The 17,750-nt window shown below is 41.2% G+C and overlaps 2 protein-coding genes across 18 annotated transcripts in view; one reads left to right on the top strand and one right to left on the bottom strand.

Annotated features, from left to right (window-relative positions):
* NFKB1 (nuclear factor kappa B subunit 1) overlaps window positions 1–1,183 on the top strand; it is a 56,712-nt gene extending 55,529 nt beyond the window's left edge. For all 4 annotated transcript variants that reach the window (XM_021283046.2, XM_065062825.1, XM_065062828.1 and 1 more), the window contains exon 24: window positions 286–1,183. In XM_021283046.2, the coding sequence (XP_021138721.2) occupies window positions 286–473 (188 nt within the window). In that variant the 3' untranslated portion in view covers window positions 474–1,183. The remainder of the gene's footprint in view (window positions 1–285) is intronic.
* Window positions 1–17,750, bottom strand: part of MANBA (mannosidase beta) — a 55,013-nt gene that overhangs the window by 3,704 nt on the left and 33,559 nt on the right. For 5 of the 14 annotated variants that reach the window (XM_065062829.1, XM_065062835.1, XM_065062837.1 and 2 more), the window contains exons 13-18: window positions 16,956–17,120; window positions 15,657–15,801; window positions 11,551–11,693; window positions 9,499–9,756; window positions 4,296–7,396; window positions 1,668–1,752 (exon numbers count right to left, since the gene is read on the bottom strand). In XM_065062829.1, the coding sequence (XP_064918901.1) occupies window positions 7,172–7,396; window positions 9,499–9,756; window positions 11,551–11,693; window positions 15,657–15,801; window positions 16,956–17,120 (936 nt within the window). In that variant the 3' untranslated portion in view covers window positions 1,668–1,752; window positions 4,296–7,171. Of the gene's footprint in view, window positions 1–1,667; window positions 1,753–4,275; window positions 7,397–9,498; window positions 9,757–11,449; window positions 11,694–15,656; window positions 15,802–16,955; window positions 17,121–17,750 lie in introns of all 14 variants that reach the window. The other 9 variants (XM_065062832.1, XM_065062839.1, XM_065062834.1 and 6 more) reach the window with 8 other exon arrangements.

The following is a 17,750-nucleotide window of genomic DNA, read 5'->3' as shown; positions in this document are numbered from 1 at the left end:
GCCTTATCTAAAACAGTTTTAATGTTTAGAAAAATACTGAATCACGCTGATCACTGTTGTAGTGACACTGTGCCCACATGAGACCTTCAGCAGTGCAGCAGACCACATGCTTTGGTCAGCTGAAAGCATTCAGCACATCTTTTCCTGCTTTAATATCTAAAATTAGGGTTATTTTCCTAGAGAAGAGTTTTAACCCTATTGGTTTGCATTCCTTAGGCTTTCCTGAAAGCAGCATTACTGAAGCAACACCAGTGATCCTATATTTCCCTTTCCTCTCTCCCTCAGGCGAGCTTTACAATAGCAAATTTCAAGACCCCGAAAGCACGTGTGACAGCGGCGTGGAGACCTCCTTCCGCAAACTGAGCTTCACCTACTCAGACTCTCTGAACAGCAAGTCATCAGTAACACTGAGCAAAATGACACTGGACTACGGCCATGGAAGTTCAGCGCAAAGTAATTACATAGCCAACTAGTAATATTCCATTAGCAACATGCAGTTCCAGGAACAAATGTGACATTTAAAGTTACACCAGTGTCATCCTGGCCCAAAGGAAGTGAATTCAGAACCAAAAGTGCACTGGAGGAACCAGAAACGAACCTGAACCAATTGTGACTTCAGCCTGTGGCTCCCAGCTCTTGCTTCCTTCCTCAAGTACGTTTCATTTTATTCATTTACAGGCCATGTACAATAACCAGGGCTCTCCTGCTGCATTCATACACAGGACTGGACTGGGACTGACCTGAGCTTTCCTGGTTTGTGAGGATTTTCTTTTATAGCCAAAAGTCACTCCTTGTTAATGCATAATACCAACACACTTAATAAAAAGAGGTAAGGCACACAGAGCAATCAATGAGTACAGTTTCTAGCTGCTTTCTTCATAATTTTTGCAGCACAGTTAAATGAAAAAGGCTTATACAATAACTGGCAAAGAAAAACCATGACTTCAATCACAACAATGACAACTCAGAAAAAAGAGAATCCTAAAAAAAAAAATTATCTTGTATATTTCAAATAATGTATTTAAAATTAACTTTGGTGCCTCTTATAAAGAAAAAAATTCAAGTTTGGCATTTTTCTATTTGTAAATAGTTTTTTAATATCTGTTCCTTTAAAAAAAAAAAGTGCTTTTTAAATGCTTATTTTTATTTTACTTTTATAATAAAAATCCAAAATGATATCTCATTTACACTTGCTGTAATTTTTATGTATCTTTCAAGTAGAGTCATTGAAGATTTGTTGTTTCAGTTTGAGGCATTGATCCAAGATTATGCCAATTGCCAACTTCTAAAATTTAAAAACGGAAGGGTTGCAAGGCACTTGTTTTAAAGCTGAAGTATCTCTTATGACAGGAGAGCAGGAGCAGCAGGTAGTGCTGAGCAGCCATGCTCGGTGCTTTGGAACTGAAGCCTCTGACTCCTGGTCTCTTTTAGTTCTCTTAGTTATGGCAGCAGAGAATTTTTGACTCTAAACCCAACTATTTAGCATCTCAACAACACTCTGAAAAGACAGTTCTCTGGGCTGTCTATAAACTCCTCTCATAACCATGTTCCTGAGCAGTATTCTGTCCTGTCTGAGCGTAACTGTTACAGATGTCGGTCCTACTAAGAATACATAACAGGTATTAGATTTACTGGTAAAAAAAGCAAAGAGGACTATTGTCACTTACTCGTAGCCGGTTTTCTTGGCACGAAGGTGGAGATTGGCAGCGACGGTCTTGGCTCAGCTCAGCCTTCAGTAACATGGTGTCATTGCTGAGAAAAAGAATCAAGATCAACCTTAAGAATTGTTACTCTTAGAGCAGTAGTTGCTGTAATGAATTAAACCATGAGTAAAGGAAAAAAAAAAACCCCAAACTTGTGAAATAATTTTCTATCCAGCTGAATTACTGAGCATGTTAATTACTTCCAGAGAAACAAGTTGCATAATAGTAAAAATGCCATTCTTTCAGTTATTGTAGGTATAACCTGCATATGCAGTGTCCAAGGCATATGGATTTGTTCAATTCCTGTACTTGTCCCGTGGTCTCTTGGCACTCCAGCTCTAACAGAACCAGGCCCAGTTTCTCATGTGCTGGGGGTGGGGAGTTTCCTGAGCCCTCCAGAGCCCTGAGTCAAACGAACTGTCTGCTGTCACAGAATTTCCAGCACAACTCGGGGGCTGGCACAGACTGTTATTGAGGTTTCCATAATCCTGCAGGTCACCAGGGCACCCTGGCTGTTTATTCACACCTTTCAGCCTTATTTCTGACCAGCTTTTGCTTTTAAACCACCAGAAGAAACCTGGGTCTGTATTTCCTTAAGCACTTCATGACCAAATGCTGCATAATAGCTATTCATCAGGTTTGTGATCATGCAAAGAACAGTGGGACATCGGCCCTAGGCCCTGCGTATTCAAGTGTTTAAATGGCAGTCTGGCAGCTTCTTTCCTTGCAGCATCTCAGTCTATTTAACAAAAGAGGCTCTGGTCCTCTCTTTTTCCCCCTTTGTTTAGAAATTGAAAAAAAAATAAATATTCTCATTAATTCAAACAGGAAGACTGAAGTTTTTACAGTTGAGTCACATCATGGGACAGCTTTCCCATCTCTATTAACCCTTCGCATCTGAGGCACGTGCCGCAGGCACACGTTGCCAGGACTAGGCAACAACAGGAGGCAGAACACACTGGCTTGTGTAGAACACGCTACAGAAAGTGGCACAACATCGACCAAGAGCCATCTTGTATAGTTCTCATCCAGCAGGGCACACCTACTGGAGAGCCTCGTGTGTACCTCAAGCAGCTCCTTTAAAAGAAAATGCCAAACCTCACAGCTTTACTTTCTGCTTTACCTTTTCTCATACTAGCAGGTGGTCATCCCGTACAGGGCCCGCTGGCTGGCACTGGTGGCAGCTGGGAGAAGGCCGGGCTCTGTGCAGGGATGAGCATGAAGGCAGCGTACAGGGGAACCGGGCTTAGCAAGAGAAAGCGTAAGCAATGCAGGCAAGTCTTAACCTTTTAAAGTGGATATGTTCTTCCTAATGCCTGCTTACCTCAGATACAGATTTATCCTTGCATCTCCTTGCCCAGAAAGGAAGTGCTACTCCTATTTCACAAATGTGATGGAAGAAACTAAAGAGTCCTGCAGGAGCTCAGGAATTCACTGCCTGAGGGCTCCTGTCTATACCTGACTTAAGGAGAGAAACCTCTCTCACTTAACTGCTGAGCAGAGAGTAGTAGTGGTGTAACTCAGTCAGCGTTTAAGGTTTTAATTTTTCAACAGCACGAAAAAGGACCAAAGTTCAGCTCTTGCATCTGACAACAGCATGCTTCCCCACCGGGCCACCGCCTCCACAGACAGCTCCCATTCTTACTGAGAGCTGTTCTGGATTATCCAACACCGTCCTGGGCTGTAGAGCCTGGTTCAATCCACAGGCCAGTGGTTCAAATACGCAAGGGTCAAGTCCCTTCTACCACAGCCAATCCCCTCAACAGAGTCAAGCAGGTCTCCAGCCAGCTACAAACTAATAAAACTATGCAAAGAGAGAGCAATGTTGATCCACTTTGCACTCACAGAGCCCGTCAAGAAATCTCAAGATCAACTTCCAAATAAGACCCCCCCAGGATGGGGTCCTGGCAAGCGATCAGACTCACCACCTTCCTCCTGACTAGTCCTCAGGGTGTTGTTTCCCTTCATACTGCAGCGTGTTTCCTTTGATGTAGCTGCCCAGACCAAAGACACCTCTATTTTGGCTACAATGCACGTTAATAATCAAAACTGATGTTTACGGGTCTTTACTAACTGACTCTACCTCCTGCAGAGTAAGATGTCCTTTCCTCCCTGTTGGCAGGGACAAAACTAAGTAATTTTAAGGTTCTGTGTTTTTCACTTAAGTTTTGATTTTCCCACCCCAATTAAACTAAATCAGGGTTTTGTTTCCCTGTCTTGTAACACCTGACTGTAATGGAGAGTTATGTAAACCCGATTCCTTGCCTAGGACATGTCATTAAACATTCCAATCACAAGTTCTGGATAACTCAACCTACCCCTCAGAGGGTAAGAAAGAAAACTGCAGTTCTGACAGTGTAAAGGCTTCTATGCCACAAGAGAGAACAAGAAACTCAGTGGCCTGCTCCTCTGCACCTGACAGTGCTACAGGTCACTGAAGGGGTCTCTGCTACACATCTCCAAAACCACAAGTGGGACTAAGAGATGTAAAAGGACTGAAGATGTGCATTTAAGGCAGAAAAATCATTCAGGACCCAAGGTATGCAGACAGCAGGTAACAACAAAGATTGACAAAGAGCTATAAACACTTACTTAGAGAGGCAATGTGTAGATTCAAGTGAGGGCTGCTCTCAAGATCTCTTCACTGGTGTGTTCCTGTCTTCACCCTGAGTTGAGACAAAGGCACAACAGTGTCACCAAGCACAGTATGTAATGGCCAAATACCACGGAGAAATGGTTAAGCAGGGTACATGTTACAGCTGTGTGGGGGAGAGGAGAAAATAGCATCTATAAATACATACCTACTACAACACCAGGAAACCAAAAGAACATATTAAAGATATTAAGACAATAATGGAAGTGAACCTCCCCCCTTCAATTCTGGTTTGAGCTCAAGCAGTTGGCTTAAGCAATTGCTAATCTTTTATAACAGCACCTAGTGCTGAACTAAAGCTCTGCAGTGGCAAAGAACGGACCCACCCTTGAGGGAGATCCTGACCTTCAAAAATCACAACAATTTTAAAATTGTCTGAGCCTTTTTATGGCAATCTGGTAACAGCAGAAAACAACAGCAAAAAAGGTATTATAAAAGAATGCTGTTGTGCATAACAGTGCTGATAGGCATTAGTTGCATCGCCACTTCATCAATTATTGATCATGTACCACACTCTTTCTTTCATGATTTTGACTAAAATTCATGACAGGCTAATCAAGGGCACAGTTATCCAAACTCGTAGTTTATGCTTTCTCACCATCCAAAATCTCTCAAACTTCACTCATATTCTGAGATACATTAAGAACAAATATCATTTCCCTTCAGATAATCCTCTTGATCTCCTTTGAAACAAGTAATTCTGTCCAAGTTTTTATTTATTTAATGCCATTAACTGCCAATTTGCAATTCTATGTAGATGTTGCTTCTACATCAGTGTAAAAGACAGACATCAACCAAACAGCCTTTTCCTAATACACTGCAGTAATATTTATTAATCATATTTATTCCACATTTTCCCATCCTTACCTTACATTGATGCTGTTGCTGCTTTGATTCCACTTTGATTCCGGAACACTGAAAAAACTGAAGGATTTTTCCTGTATTGTTGGCCCAGGATGCCTCTCAGATAACTATTAAATCCCTTTATCAATGTCTGCATTTTCTCTTAAGATTTATTTGTGACTATAATTTTTCCTATTTATTTTATATAACCTATAAACATTGGAAAATATGTATTTTGAGTACTTTCATGTTTTCTTTCAACTAGGACAAGTTTTGAATCAGAAAAGCCCTCCTGTGCAACTGCAGTCAGTTGTTTTGCTGACCTAGTAAAACACTTGCAAGCAACTTCTATTTATCATTTCCCTTTTATCTTGAAGTTTTCCGTCTTGCTCAGGAGAACATCAGTTTTGGTTAAGACCCAATTCAAAAGGCACCAGAGACCGGTAAGCATCAGTCACTCCACTCATCTCTTTGTCCATTAAAACGGTGATCGCTGCAAGAAAACCACCCCCAGCTCCAAGTTCTCTAAGTGACCAAAGGAACGTGCAGCCGCTCTCTCCACACAGCAAACAAAACCCACCTGGTGCTTTTGCCACCAAGCTGGACATCACCAGTAGAGCTTGTCCAAGCACCAACTGTGAAGTGCTCTGCAAGGACAGTGAGAGAATCCTCGGGGAACCGCAGCAAGATCACGGCTGCATTTCAAACCACATCTGACAGATGAGAGCAACGTCCAGCAACCCCTCCACAGCACGGCTGGGTGACCTGGAGTTCCTGACTGCCAAACCCTCAGGCTTTCAGCTCCACAGGCTCCAGCAGCCCCTAAGCTGAAGCAAGCCTTCTTTCTTTGTATCAAATGCCAAAGCGAGAAGACATTTCCATGGGAAACCTAGACATTTTAAAAACTTACTGAAAAACAAAACAGTGAAGCTCCACTACTTTGTATGGACTAAGGAGTTCAGTGTGCCATCAGATCTAACCATGGGAAACCCCTGCACAAAGATGTGAAATGCAGCTGAGGTTTTCCTTTGTTGGAAGGAGAGGAGGATCGGTATGGAGCACAGGGTCGTCTGAGTGACAACAGCAGCCCCTGCACGCTGCAGCCACTAGATAAAAAACAGCCACTTGTAACTCTTTGGTCTTCGCAAACCACCATTTATCTTCTGTACCGCCCTCTCTCTCTTTGCACCCACGGTCAACTCCTCTCCCTGCTCCTTTTCCCACAGCCACATATATCTCATACGGTGCTACGTTATGCAGGATCCCATGCAGCAGCAAAGGGCTTGTGACCGCACCTGCAGCACTCTGGGAAGAGGCAAAGCTAGATGTGGAGCTCTCAAGGTTATTGGCTCAATGTTGCATGAGAAGAGAGAAGAAAGTCTTGTACTCAATTCCCCTTTCAGAAGGGGAACAGATCTGCCCGCCTGACAGAGCAACAGCCTGCAGGGTAGGACTAGTGCTCTCCCAATCTGGGTGTAGATAGATAAAGCCACTCCAAGTGGGGGCGCACCCATGGAGCTGGTGGCAGCTCCACTCTCTTGCTGTTATCCTAAGATGAATTCCCACTTACGGCATAGTGAAACTGGAAAAAAAATAGACTTTTACAACCATAGTCTGGAGGTGCGTATTTGTGTTGCCTCTTAGGATGAATTCACAACTCAGCAATTCATCTTGTGTGAACTAGAGAAGTCAGGCCAGCTCACTTGCACTAACTCACCCGTCCCATTTTATACACGGGATATATTTTTCCCCGTTACCTGAGAAAGCCTTACTTTCAATACACCACATATATTAGATGCAAGTTTTGCCGTTGATATCTTTACACTGAACCAGCAATTAAAATTAACATGACAGGAACAGACAGTATGTTCTCCAGTCAGCTCAAACTGTACATCGCTTCAACTTTAGCTAAATTCTTCTCATTTTTTCCTCTTCCTTTTCCACTCCTTATCTAAAAGGAAACAAAGTATCCTCAGGCAACATCCAGCAGAGAGGTCAAGGTCAGTGACTTCTCTAGTTCTTCAGCACTGGTAGGTTCCCAAGGATAAAACACAACCACTTTCTTCTTTTCGGTCATGAGGAAACCATTGTCACTAAATCTGCCTTTTATGCTCCCCACGTCCAGAGAAACAAAAGGAGCAATCGCAGTGGTCTGAAGAGCAAATGTGTAAATGTCATCTCGTTGGGATACAGAGGCCTGGAAAAGAAACATTTTTAAAACCCCAAATAAATAAAATATACATGTTAAATAACCACCCAGCTAGTTACACCCAAACTGGGAAAGACCTGCACATCAGTAAAACAGACTGAAGCAAAAAGTCAAACCAACAGGATTCATATGTAAGAACTATGGAAAAGCTACAAGTGTTATCATAGCCTTCCTACAGAATACTACAAATCGTAGAAAAATGCCATGACGTGTTTTGATTCTACCATCTTCTTATGAAAATAACCAAATAAATGGTAGCCTGGCTTGTACCTAGTGCTGGTATCCTCTGCCTACTGCAGTGAAAGAGAGTTGTGCTTTCACCACCACACTTCACTCAACTTACAAATTCCCAGCTACTAAATCAGCTGGCCGTTCAATTACACTCCGTTACAGAAATACACAGAAGGTGGTAAAAACCACAGGAGCACAGGAGGCCACCGCATCTTATGGAACATGAGGTCCCTGCACTACACCTAGAAGGCAGCGATGTGAAATATCAGGACAAGGTATAATGTTTTATATTAAGTTCCATCAGTAGTTAATCACAGAGAGGCTTAAATCACAACCCGGACGCATTTTCACGCAGCACTCTCCATTCACCATCATGAAATACGCTACATCATTTTCAAATACCAATTAACTATATAGAAAAAGCAGACAAGTGCAGAAAACACATCCTGCTTACAAGAAAGACAGCACCATTTCTTTTTAAGAAAAAGCACACATCATTTACATTGTGTGTTTTCTGAAGAAACACTGAAGTCTTCATGTTTTTTAAAAGCAACATTATGAAAAGTAGCCCTTGGATTAGCAATGCATTTGAAAGGCTACTTAGTTTATTAGTAACTATGTATAGAAGCGCCAGCTTCTCAGAAACCAGAATATTTTTTAAAATAACAGTGGCATACTTTCCTAAAATAACCACTTTGCATTTATCCTCGCTAGCTTATCCTTCTGTTAGCGCTTTGGAGGCAACACAGCCATGGGAAAAAGGAGTGACATTTCCCAGTGATGCTCCGGTTGCAGAGCTTTTATTATCAATGATATCACCCACAAAAAACCCAGCAGGACTCGGACTCCAGACTGTGCCACCAGCTGAAAAAAATAAACCCAGGCTGATTTCTTTCCTTTGTATACTCAGGAGGCAGATCCTGCTGCCATGGAAGAGATAAGACGGGAAAATCTGGCCCATTTTCTTTTTGTGAAGTAATTATGCTGGTCCAGATTCAAAGAGATTGAAGAGCTCTATCCCCCGCTTGTTTAGTTTAGCTCTAAAGAGCAAAGCTGCAGTTTGGAAGCCGAATGTGAAAACACACAGCCAATCTGCTCATTAAGAGTTTTGCAATAAGATTTACATACTAAGAAGTAAGGTTTAACAAAATGTGTGTACACACACACAGAGCGTGTTTGCGCTCTGTATACACAGCATGCTTGCCAGGAGCAGAAGAAATCCAAGGAAAAAGCAACAAATAGGCTCAACAACAGTGATCCAACACTGATGCTTTGTGTGCCTGTTCAGAAGACGGACACGCTTGCCAGATATTAAGAAATTATCACTATTATGCAAATCAGAACCCATGGCTGGAAGGCAGGGGTTTGCAGCAAGAGGAAAGGAGCACGCAATACTGCATGTCAGCAATGGTACACGAGCACATATTGGTGACAATAATGCGCTCCACACTCCACTGAATTAGTGTGACCCAGTACTGGCACACAGTACTGTCTGTGAGCCAAAACACCTGCCATGATGCTATTTGCTATCCAGGGACAAAAAGAACGAAAGGAGCAATGCCACAGCAGTCAGGTAAAAGACAATAAAACAAATGAAATGAAGACTTCATTAGTTAAGACCAAAAACAAAAATCCAAGCGCAAAAAGCCAAAACAACACATGCCAAACCACCAGTGTTACTTAGATATGCATAAAGTGACAAAGAAAAAGAAAAAATATGATTTTGAACTCAATGTGGAAGCTGGAATTGCAACAGCTAAGGAAAAAGAACAGAATCAGACACTGCATAGCAGGCAAACAACTCAAAACAGTAAGATTAGCAAAACCAAACACAGTAATTTAGCGTTGTTGATGCTTACGCTAAGCTGGGCCTTTTCTAGTCCTACAGCATCCTTCGGTGATGAAAGGAAGTGATGGTTCCTAGGACTCTGGAGGCCACTTTCTCCCACAAGCCAGAAAGTAACAACACAGCTTTTCCTGGTACAATTTCTGCATCTTTCCAGCAAGTCGTTTATGGACTCCTTGTAGATGGGGACAGCACTTTGTGCTTTAACGGTCACATCATCTTTGGCCAGGGTGCATACAGGCTCCAAAGAACTCCAGGTGTGCACAACGACCTATCAAGTGTATTGAGAGAGCACAAAGCTTAGAAGAAAAGTTGTACCTGTGAAAACAACGCAGCACCCTGGGTTTCAGAACCCTCATTCCAAGAGATGTTCTCCTGACAGGACCAGCTGATTTCCACTTAGCAAGGAACTCCACAAAGATTTAAACAATTGATATGGCATACTAATTTCATGATTATATAAACCTAACAAGAAGTCAGTTTCAAACACTCCAGATCTGCTGTTCTTGACCTGCAAGGCTTTTTGATTTCTCCAGGCTCCTTGAGAGGATGGGGATGCCAATGCCTGCCACGGGAGTGCTGGGAAATGGAATTAGTAAGTGAATCATTTGTTGAGTCCTTTTCCTCCCCTCCCTCATTAAAAAAGTCAAACAAAGGATTTTCTTGTGATTGCTCATTGTTATCTGATGCAATCCAACTGGGTAATCTAGAGCTTCTGCACAGTCACTGCATCATCTTAAAAGGGATTATGGAATGATATTATTAAAATAAGAGATGCATTCCCAGAGATCACACGTGCATTATGAATGCACCCTTGCACTTAGAAAAGAAAAGAAAAAGCAGCATAATTTGGAAGATAAGCACTTAATGAGAACTACAGCAGTCTATCTCTTCATACATATTAGGTTGTTTGTGACCTTAAGGGGGTCTGCAATGAGGTACAGATCTGAACTCCTTTCAGAAGCTTTAAGTTCCAACTTTTCTTCAAGAGCAAAACATGTTATTTATCAGAACCACCCTACTGCAAATGCTTCTCTGACATTATCAGAAAATCTGAATTCAAGACTGTTATAATAACTCAGACCAGAAGCAAACCATTTCAGTAAATGCAGTCCTACTCTAAGAACTAACTATCCAGAAATTGGAATAATTTTCTCTACTGGAGGTTGTCTGCTGCCAAAAATCTCTCCAGAGCAGAAATAAGAGCAGATTCTTCTACAAACTACTAACCTTATAAATCTGAAAACTCATTGCAGCCCACCAGAAAGAGCAGTGAACTACTGGCACACTCAAACTACTAATTCCACAACTACCACCGAATCATTTCGGGTTCACTATTTTGCCATTCTTCCCAGCCTTTTCACACGGAACATGCTTGATGTCAGGAATTGCATCTTGCAGTGCAAAATGGCCCCTCAATTCGCTTGGGATATGGTTGCCGTATCATTCATGGCAACAAAACATAACAAATCAAAAAGCAAAACCATGTTCTCCAGGACAACTCAGCAGCCCAAATACTACCTAAGAAATCCTATCTGTTTCTACAGCATTGCAAGTAAACAGTTAAGGCATCAATTGTAAAATGGTGACATTGCGTAGATGACCTTGGAATTACAGTACACCTAGATGTTCTGTTGGTATTGCAGAAAATAATCCAGATCTTCTTCCCAAAGCAGTGTAGTTTGAGCACTGGCAAGCAATGGCCCAATACTTGTTTTTCCCCCCACTTAGTCAGTTAACCCAGTTCCAACACGCAGGGAACAGTTTTGTTAAGTAGTGAGGTACCACTTTTCACACGTCATTCTATTTAACCATCAATCCCTTTAAGTTTTAAGCAGAACAGTTAACTTCAGGCCTATACATACAGGCTGTTAGAAAGGCCATTAATACCTTGTTCTGTGAAGCAGTACACGCTAATAATAAAGAACAGTGTTGACTAAGAAGATTAAAGATAAGAATTGTACCTCGTGTTTGAGCAAGGACTTTGTCTATACAAAGATGTGCTCATTTCAGCTTCTCACGTTCATGCAGGGAGGATGCAAGGGTGGAGAGAGGTCTCACGTACCCTCAAAGTCAGCTTGTGGTCCACATGAATATCTGAGACACCATAGATGTACAAGACACCTTTATCTTCATAGGCCACAGGCAGCAGGGGTGCAAAGAAGTTCTGGGCAAAATAATGAAGGAGTTTCCACTTCCCACCATACTCTGAAAAGGGTTAAAAGGAAAAAACATTCAGACTGAATCCAAGATTGCCTTGGCACACAATCCCTTCCTGCACTGAGGTTTCAGTGCCTGGTAACTTAAATTCTTTCCTCAGCTTCATTTACATTATGAAAATCTAGGCCTGAACTGTCTTAAATATGAAAATGAATAATGCAATTGAAGCAGAGCAGCGTAATGTAAAATCCTGATTCTCTTTGAATGGGCCTTACCCTCAATTTCTGCTGTGCTCTGATTTCCAACTGGATTATGTAGCCACCTTGCAGTGGTTATGGAGGGAAAAAGGGAAGGTTTGCTACCTAGGCAGCAGACACAGAGATCCTCAAGAAACCCGGGCAGTGGAGAAAACAACTCAGACTAAACTTGGCATTTACACTTCTGCAGGGAACAACAAACAAACAAACCAATAAAAAGGCGAACAAACCACACACCAAGTTTGTACCATTTCAAAACTCATCCTAGGGTTCAACTACTACAGCTATTGTTTTGGGATGTTTGCAAACATAACCAGTCTGCCTACCTCAGATCAGCTTCTTAAGGTTGATTTTTCCCTTCTCAAAAAGCCCAAAGCCAATGTGAAGAACAAAGCTCAACTGCCAGAGCAGTTTCACACAGGAAGGGTCTTCCAAAGAAGACTTTTCCAGCAATAGGATCTCGGTAAAACAACTGTCAAAGTAACTTCAGACAGCGTAGAAAACAAGCTGATAAAAAGCCACCTTCTTCCTCTCAGCTGCTGTCTTGATTTTCTTAAGACCAGAGTCACATTTCTTGATTTAAAAATAGGCAAGTTGCTTATAAAATACTCCCCTTGCCTAAAAATGGATGTAAGAAATCTGAAGATCATGTAGCTCTCCTGAGAAGTCTCTGGGCTTAAACTTTCCTGTTACAGACACGCATACCCACAGGCAATAGTCAAAAGTTATTTAAAACCAGGCCTAGGGCGTTTTTCTCCTCCTCCTCCCAGATTTAAATGAATTTTTAAAGAAATCCAAGCTCCCTAGGTTTTCTTTCCTGATAATACAGCTTCTGCACTCTTTACGTTATCAAACTTCGGATCCGGAAACTAAAATTAGGTTTGTAACGAGACCCCAGTACCCTTTTTGCTGCCTGTTCCCTGAAGCCTTCTATGAACTGACAGCGGGAGTGAGAACAAACGGTTCTCCCTAGAACAGATTTTAAATTAATCACTTCACACCACTAAATGCAACCTGAGGAACACGCTGCTAGTTCTTTCCCCACCTGTCACGTGACACCCACCAGGGGCTCTAAATATTGAACCTGCAAGTTCTCTGTTCAAGGGAATCTCACGACAACCAAGTTGAGCACCTCAAGCTGATGTTTGTGTGGGAGTGAGGTTAATTGCTGTGTGTATCACAGCACTCGCCACCAAAACACGCTGCTTAGATGCTACAGAATTCAGCACAGCACAACAGGCTCCACCACCAGGCGCTGACAATCAAAACCTGTTTGTGGCAAAAGCTGTTGAGTTCTGAAGGCAGAAGTGCCATGCGAGGAGTGCTGTGCTGTGTTTTCATTCAATCCCAAGCACGCATCTTAAAGGCAAGTCAAACGAGAAACGTTTGCTGCCTTCTTCCCTCCTCGCTTCAAGAGGAAACGTTTCCGCTTTGTTCAGGAAATGATGTAAGCCCGTCCGCAGCTCTGTGAAATACCAGCTTTAAATAAGAAGCACTCACTGGTGTTAATACTGTGCCATCTAAGAAGATGCAGAAGCGTGGTTTTGAAGTGCAAATAAAACTAATTTATCCAAAGTTTTGCATAATTCAGCCATTAGCATTTCAAAAATCCCTCTTACCACACTGCCTAATTAAATGAATATTAAACCTTTCCTCATTCCACTGAGGGACTAGAACAAAACAAAGGGACAGCTGTATCTCTGCTGAGCTTCTTTGCTGTAAAGTAACTTCAACAACATATGAATAATTCAAGTATTTGATGTATTTTCTACAATGATGTCAGCTTTGTACTTTAAAAGACATTTATGGTCTCCACAATCACTTCATGTATCAATACAACTGTTTTTACAAAGAGACGTTTTTCCAGGCATCTTTTTCTCTTGAGGCACTTAAAGCCCAAGAGCAGCAGCCACTGCTAGGATCGTAAAAGTGAACGCTGGGATATTCCATTTCCCAATACAAGTCTACAAAGTTCAGAAAGATGAGCATTATTGTTGGACTGCTGCCTTACTATTTAAATAAAATAGCTCGTTTCTTATACGGGCTTGTTTGCCTTTGTTGGTGGAAGTTACTTTGCTTGGATGATAAAGGGGGGAAAGAAACCCAAAACAACAAAAACCAAACATAACAAAAATGGAGGGAAACAAACATCTCCCAGAGAAAGAGAGGAAGGATGGGGTAGGCTGTTTTTACTTTAAAGCAAGGCCAAATGGCATTTTGTTCTAAGGACAGCTTGAACTTCACACTACCTCTTGGCTTTTTCTAGCTCACTCATCATTCTTCAAACATGAAATTCTTAAAAAAAGATTTTAAAAAACTAAATATGTGAGAAATAAAGAGAATCTATCCAAGTCCTATACAGCTGCCACAGAACAGATTCTCTATTTCAAAATTACTTCTAGACAAAGCATTTGGAACATGAAACAGCCACTTCCCTCACACCACACATTCCTGCCCTGTTTCTTACTAACTAAATGACTTATCTCTTCATATGTCTGATTATTTTTGTGTTCTAATCTATAAGGAGATATCATGTGTATAACCAACATATTAGCAGAATGATTTTGTCACAAAGAGCGATTCACCTCACCTGACACTAAGTTAGGCCTCAAATCTCAACTAGTCATCTTCTCCTATAGACAGCTTCTCAGAAGCCACGGTGGGAGGTACCGTATGAAGTTCTACAAAAATCAAATCCAGCACGGAGAAGATCATTCATCCCACTTGTTAGACAGCTAAGGGCACATGAATCACACGCTGGAGATAACCATTGCTCCCCCAGCTGAGTGCAGAAGAAATCTAGATGCCTATCCTTTACATACCAAATCCCACCCTGCTCACAACAAGATCACAGTTCTATAGGGTTTTTTTGACAGTACACTATGGCCTGCTAAAGGGAGAGGCTGTGATCATTTTACCATGGGAGTTGGAGGGGAAAAAAAAATCAACAAAAATAGGTGAAATTATGGAAAACATAATTATATGTGGATGTTCCCTCTTACCCTGCTATCACACTAGCTCCCTTTCTGTCCGTTCTCACCCAGGGTGGCTGGGTACATCCATGCATCTGTACAGCTGAGCCAAGAAATACGACTGGCGATTTGCAGGACAGGCCCTTATGGAAACAGAATTTCTTAGGAGCCTCCAATTTTAAAAGAACTGATCTTTCTAATTTTAAAATAATTAAACTTGTAAAAAAAAGCCAAATTTCTCTGGAAAACCCTGGATATCACACACAGTTTCAGGAAGATCCAGCTCTACATAAGAAAAGCAAGAGTAGCTGAAAGTTGACCTTACAAGAGGGCTGTGCACTCAGTCTTAACCCTGACTGTGCCTAACAGGCAGCTTTGTCTGGCTTCAATGGTACTATTTCCCTGAGAATACAGCTTAAATGAAAATAAATGTATTTTTAAGAAATTAGGAGCTACATATGATTTTAACTTCTGTAAAGTAAAACCTTACTAAAACAAAGGTAAGAGTAGGTGGCTGCTAAATCTGAACCCAAACAGCAAAGCTTCCATAGGAAGAGAATTGCTTTGTTCTTTACAGCTCTTCCACTCCCACGGACTATTAGGATGATGCTGAAAAACACTTTTCTTGGAAGCATTTCTAAAGGATGGACAGAAACATGCTGAAAGTTCACAAAGTTGTCCAAGAGAGAGAAGAGCCATATTTCTTCTCTTGGTACTTCCAGATGAGGAAAGCAAAACCAGACTGATAGTTGGTGCCTTAACCAGACTGTCACAAAACTTACCCAAGGAAGCCCATGAAGGTGCCTGCCAAATGTCATTGAGTTGCCAGTACAGAGCTCCCATTGTGTGTCCTTCTCCCTTGACTATTTCACTTTGACTAAAACGATAGAATTCAGTTTCTGTCTTTACACACTGAGCCTGCATCACCTTGGTTAACAAAGACATAAAAAAATGAATATATTTATTTTGGTGTATTGTATTTTGTATTTTACTTTACTTTCAAAGCTTGTGCATATATATTATGCAACACAGACTTCACAGCAATAGCACATAACTTTAAACCTGAGTCTTCAAGAGTACACATGTGCTGGAAGGAGATCAGTTCCTAGCAGCTCCCACCAGTAAAGACACAAGCAGTATCTTTAGCGAAACTCTGGAGGGATTACTTGCTGCCCTCCAGCCAGTGGAGATCACTGGGCAACAGAGTCTTTGAAAGTTAAACGGAAGACAAGGGGGGAAAAAAACCACTAATAAATACATTTTTAAAAATTAATGTAAATAAAAAACCTGTGAGCTGCAAAATGACATTATGCTGCACTATCTCCAATATACATTACCACAACGTTCACATCCCCATACTCTGAACTTGTAACGCGCATACTCAGTATACAGGCAAAAACGTGCACCGTAAGAGCAACCCTTTTTCACCTGCGCTCCCTCTTCTTCTCTCCTTCCCTTCCTTGTGTTTAAAAAACAGTTTTCAGAATTTTTCGTTGGCCAAGTTCAAGAGAAGCCAAACAGTCTGTTATTTTCTTCACATATTACTGGGCTGGGGAGGTATTACAAGAAACTCTCAAAATAAAGGAAAAAGTTATTCTTTACCTCAAAAGGTAAAGATAACCCTTCAAATTAAACACCAGAGCCAAGTGTAGTCTCTTTATCCTCTTTGCTATCCTTACTTTGGTATTCTTACATTTTTTAACACGTTAATAATGCCCTGACAAACTTAACCCTGCAGAAACTCTCATAGCTTTCTGAGCCGGGACCCCACCACGCAAGTTTTACTCCTGTTTTCAATTCCACAGCATCATCTACCCTTGTTCTCTTGTCATCAGTGCCTAAAGTTCTCCAGATGTTTTGTTTCTTATAAAACTTGGTGTCAGCAGCTCTCAAACACTAAAAACTTAGTGGATGTGCAGCTATTCCCATCAAGAGTGTTTATGAAACTTTTGGAAAACAACCAAAGGTAACAGCACTTTAAACTTGCCTAAGAGCATTTAGAAGTCATGCAGAAATCACAAAGAAATAAGCATGAGCTTATGAGTATTGCCAGCTGCTGATATTGACGATATCACTGTTACCTGAGTGAGGTAAATCGTATCTTTGAACTTCTTTATGGGATCTGTGCTTTGGGGAAGCTTGAAATGATGCCCCACCAGCTGAAGCATCTGATCATTGCCGTCTTCATGGTGTTGGCGATGGAGAGAAAAATGACTCGTGTAGGACCAGTCCTCCACGGAGGAAACCTTTTAAAAAACAGAAAGGGGTCAGAATGAAAAGGTGAACTGTGCATTTAATGACTGACAGGATATTCAGGAACAGAATATTCAGGATATTCAGGAACAGATATCCATTACACTCTGCTGATATCATCTAAATCCTTTAAAATTGATAGTCTATTTCTGTAGTGCCTCACGCAGTCATGCAATGATCTTGAATCAATAATACCCTTTGCTTATACTCCTTGTACGAATAAATGAAAGCAGACATTGCTGCTGAATCCAAAAGAGCAACTTTTGGTTGAATGGCATTTAACTTATTTGTCCTAAGGTTCAGTTTGGCCGAGGGACCTCAGAGGTTTGCTTGTGTTCGTAATAAATCAGAAACACCCTCAATTAAGATGAAAGAAAGTCCTCTGGTCAAACACATTTAGGCATAAGTTACAGAAGTTAGCAGAGTTATAAATTTAATAATAGTTAGTTAGTAGGTCTATCAATTTAAAATAATAATTAATAATAATAATAATAATTTAACCTGCCTCTGAACACAAAAGGCCATGAAACATTTTTTTTCAACTAAGGACAACAACGCAGCATAGCTCATACCGTTATTATTGTCAAACTTTCATCGTAATCACAATTTCTGTAAAATCTTCT

This window comes from Columba livia, chromosome 4, assembly GCF_036013475.1.
Source record: "Columba livia isolate bColLiv1 breed racing homer chromosome 4, bColLiv1.pat.W.v2, whole genome shotgun sequence".
NCBI classification, from domain to species: domain Eukaryota; kingdom Metazoa; phylum Chordata; class Aves; order Columbiformes; family Columbidae; genus Columba; species Columba livia.
Note: the sequence above shows the minus strand (reverse complement) of the source record. Positions and strands in the feature narration are given on the sequence as shown.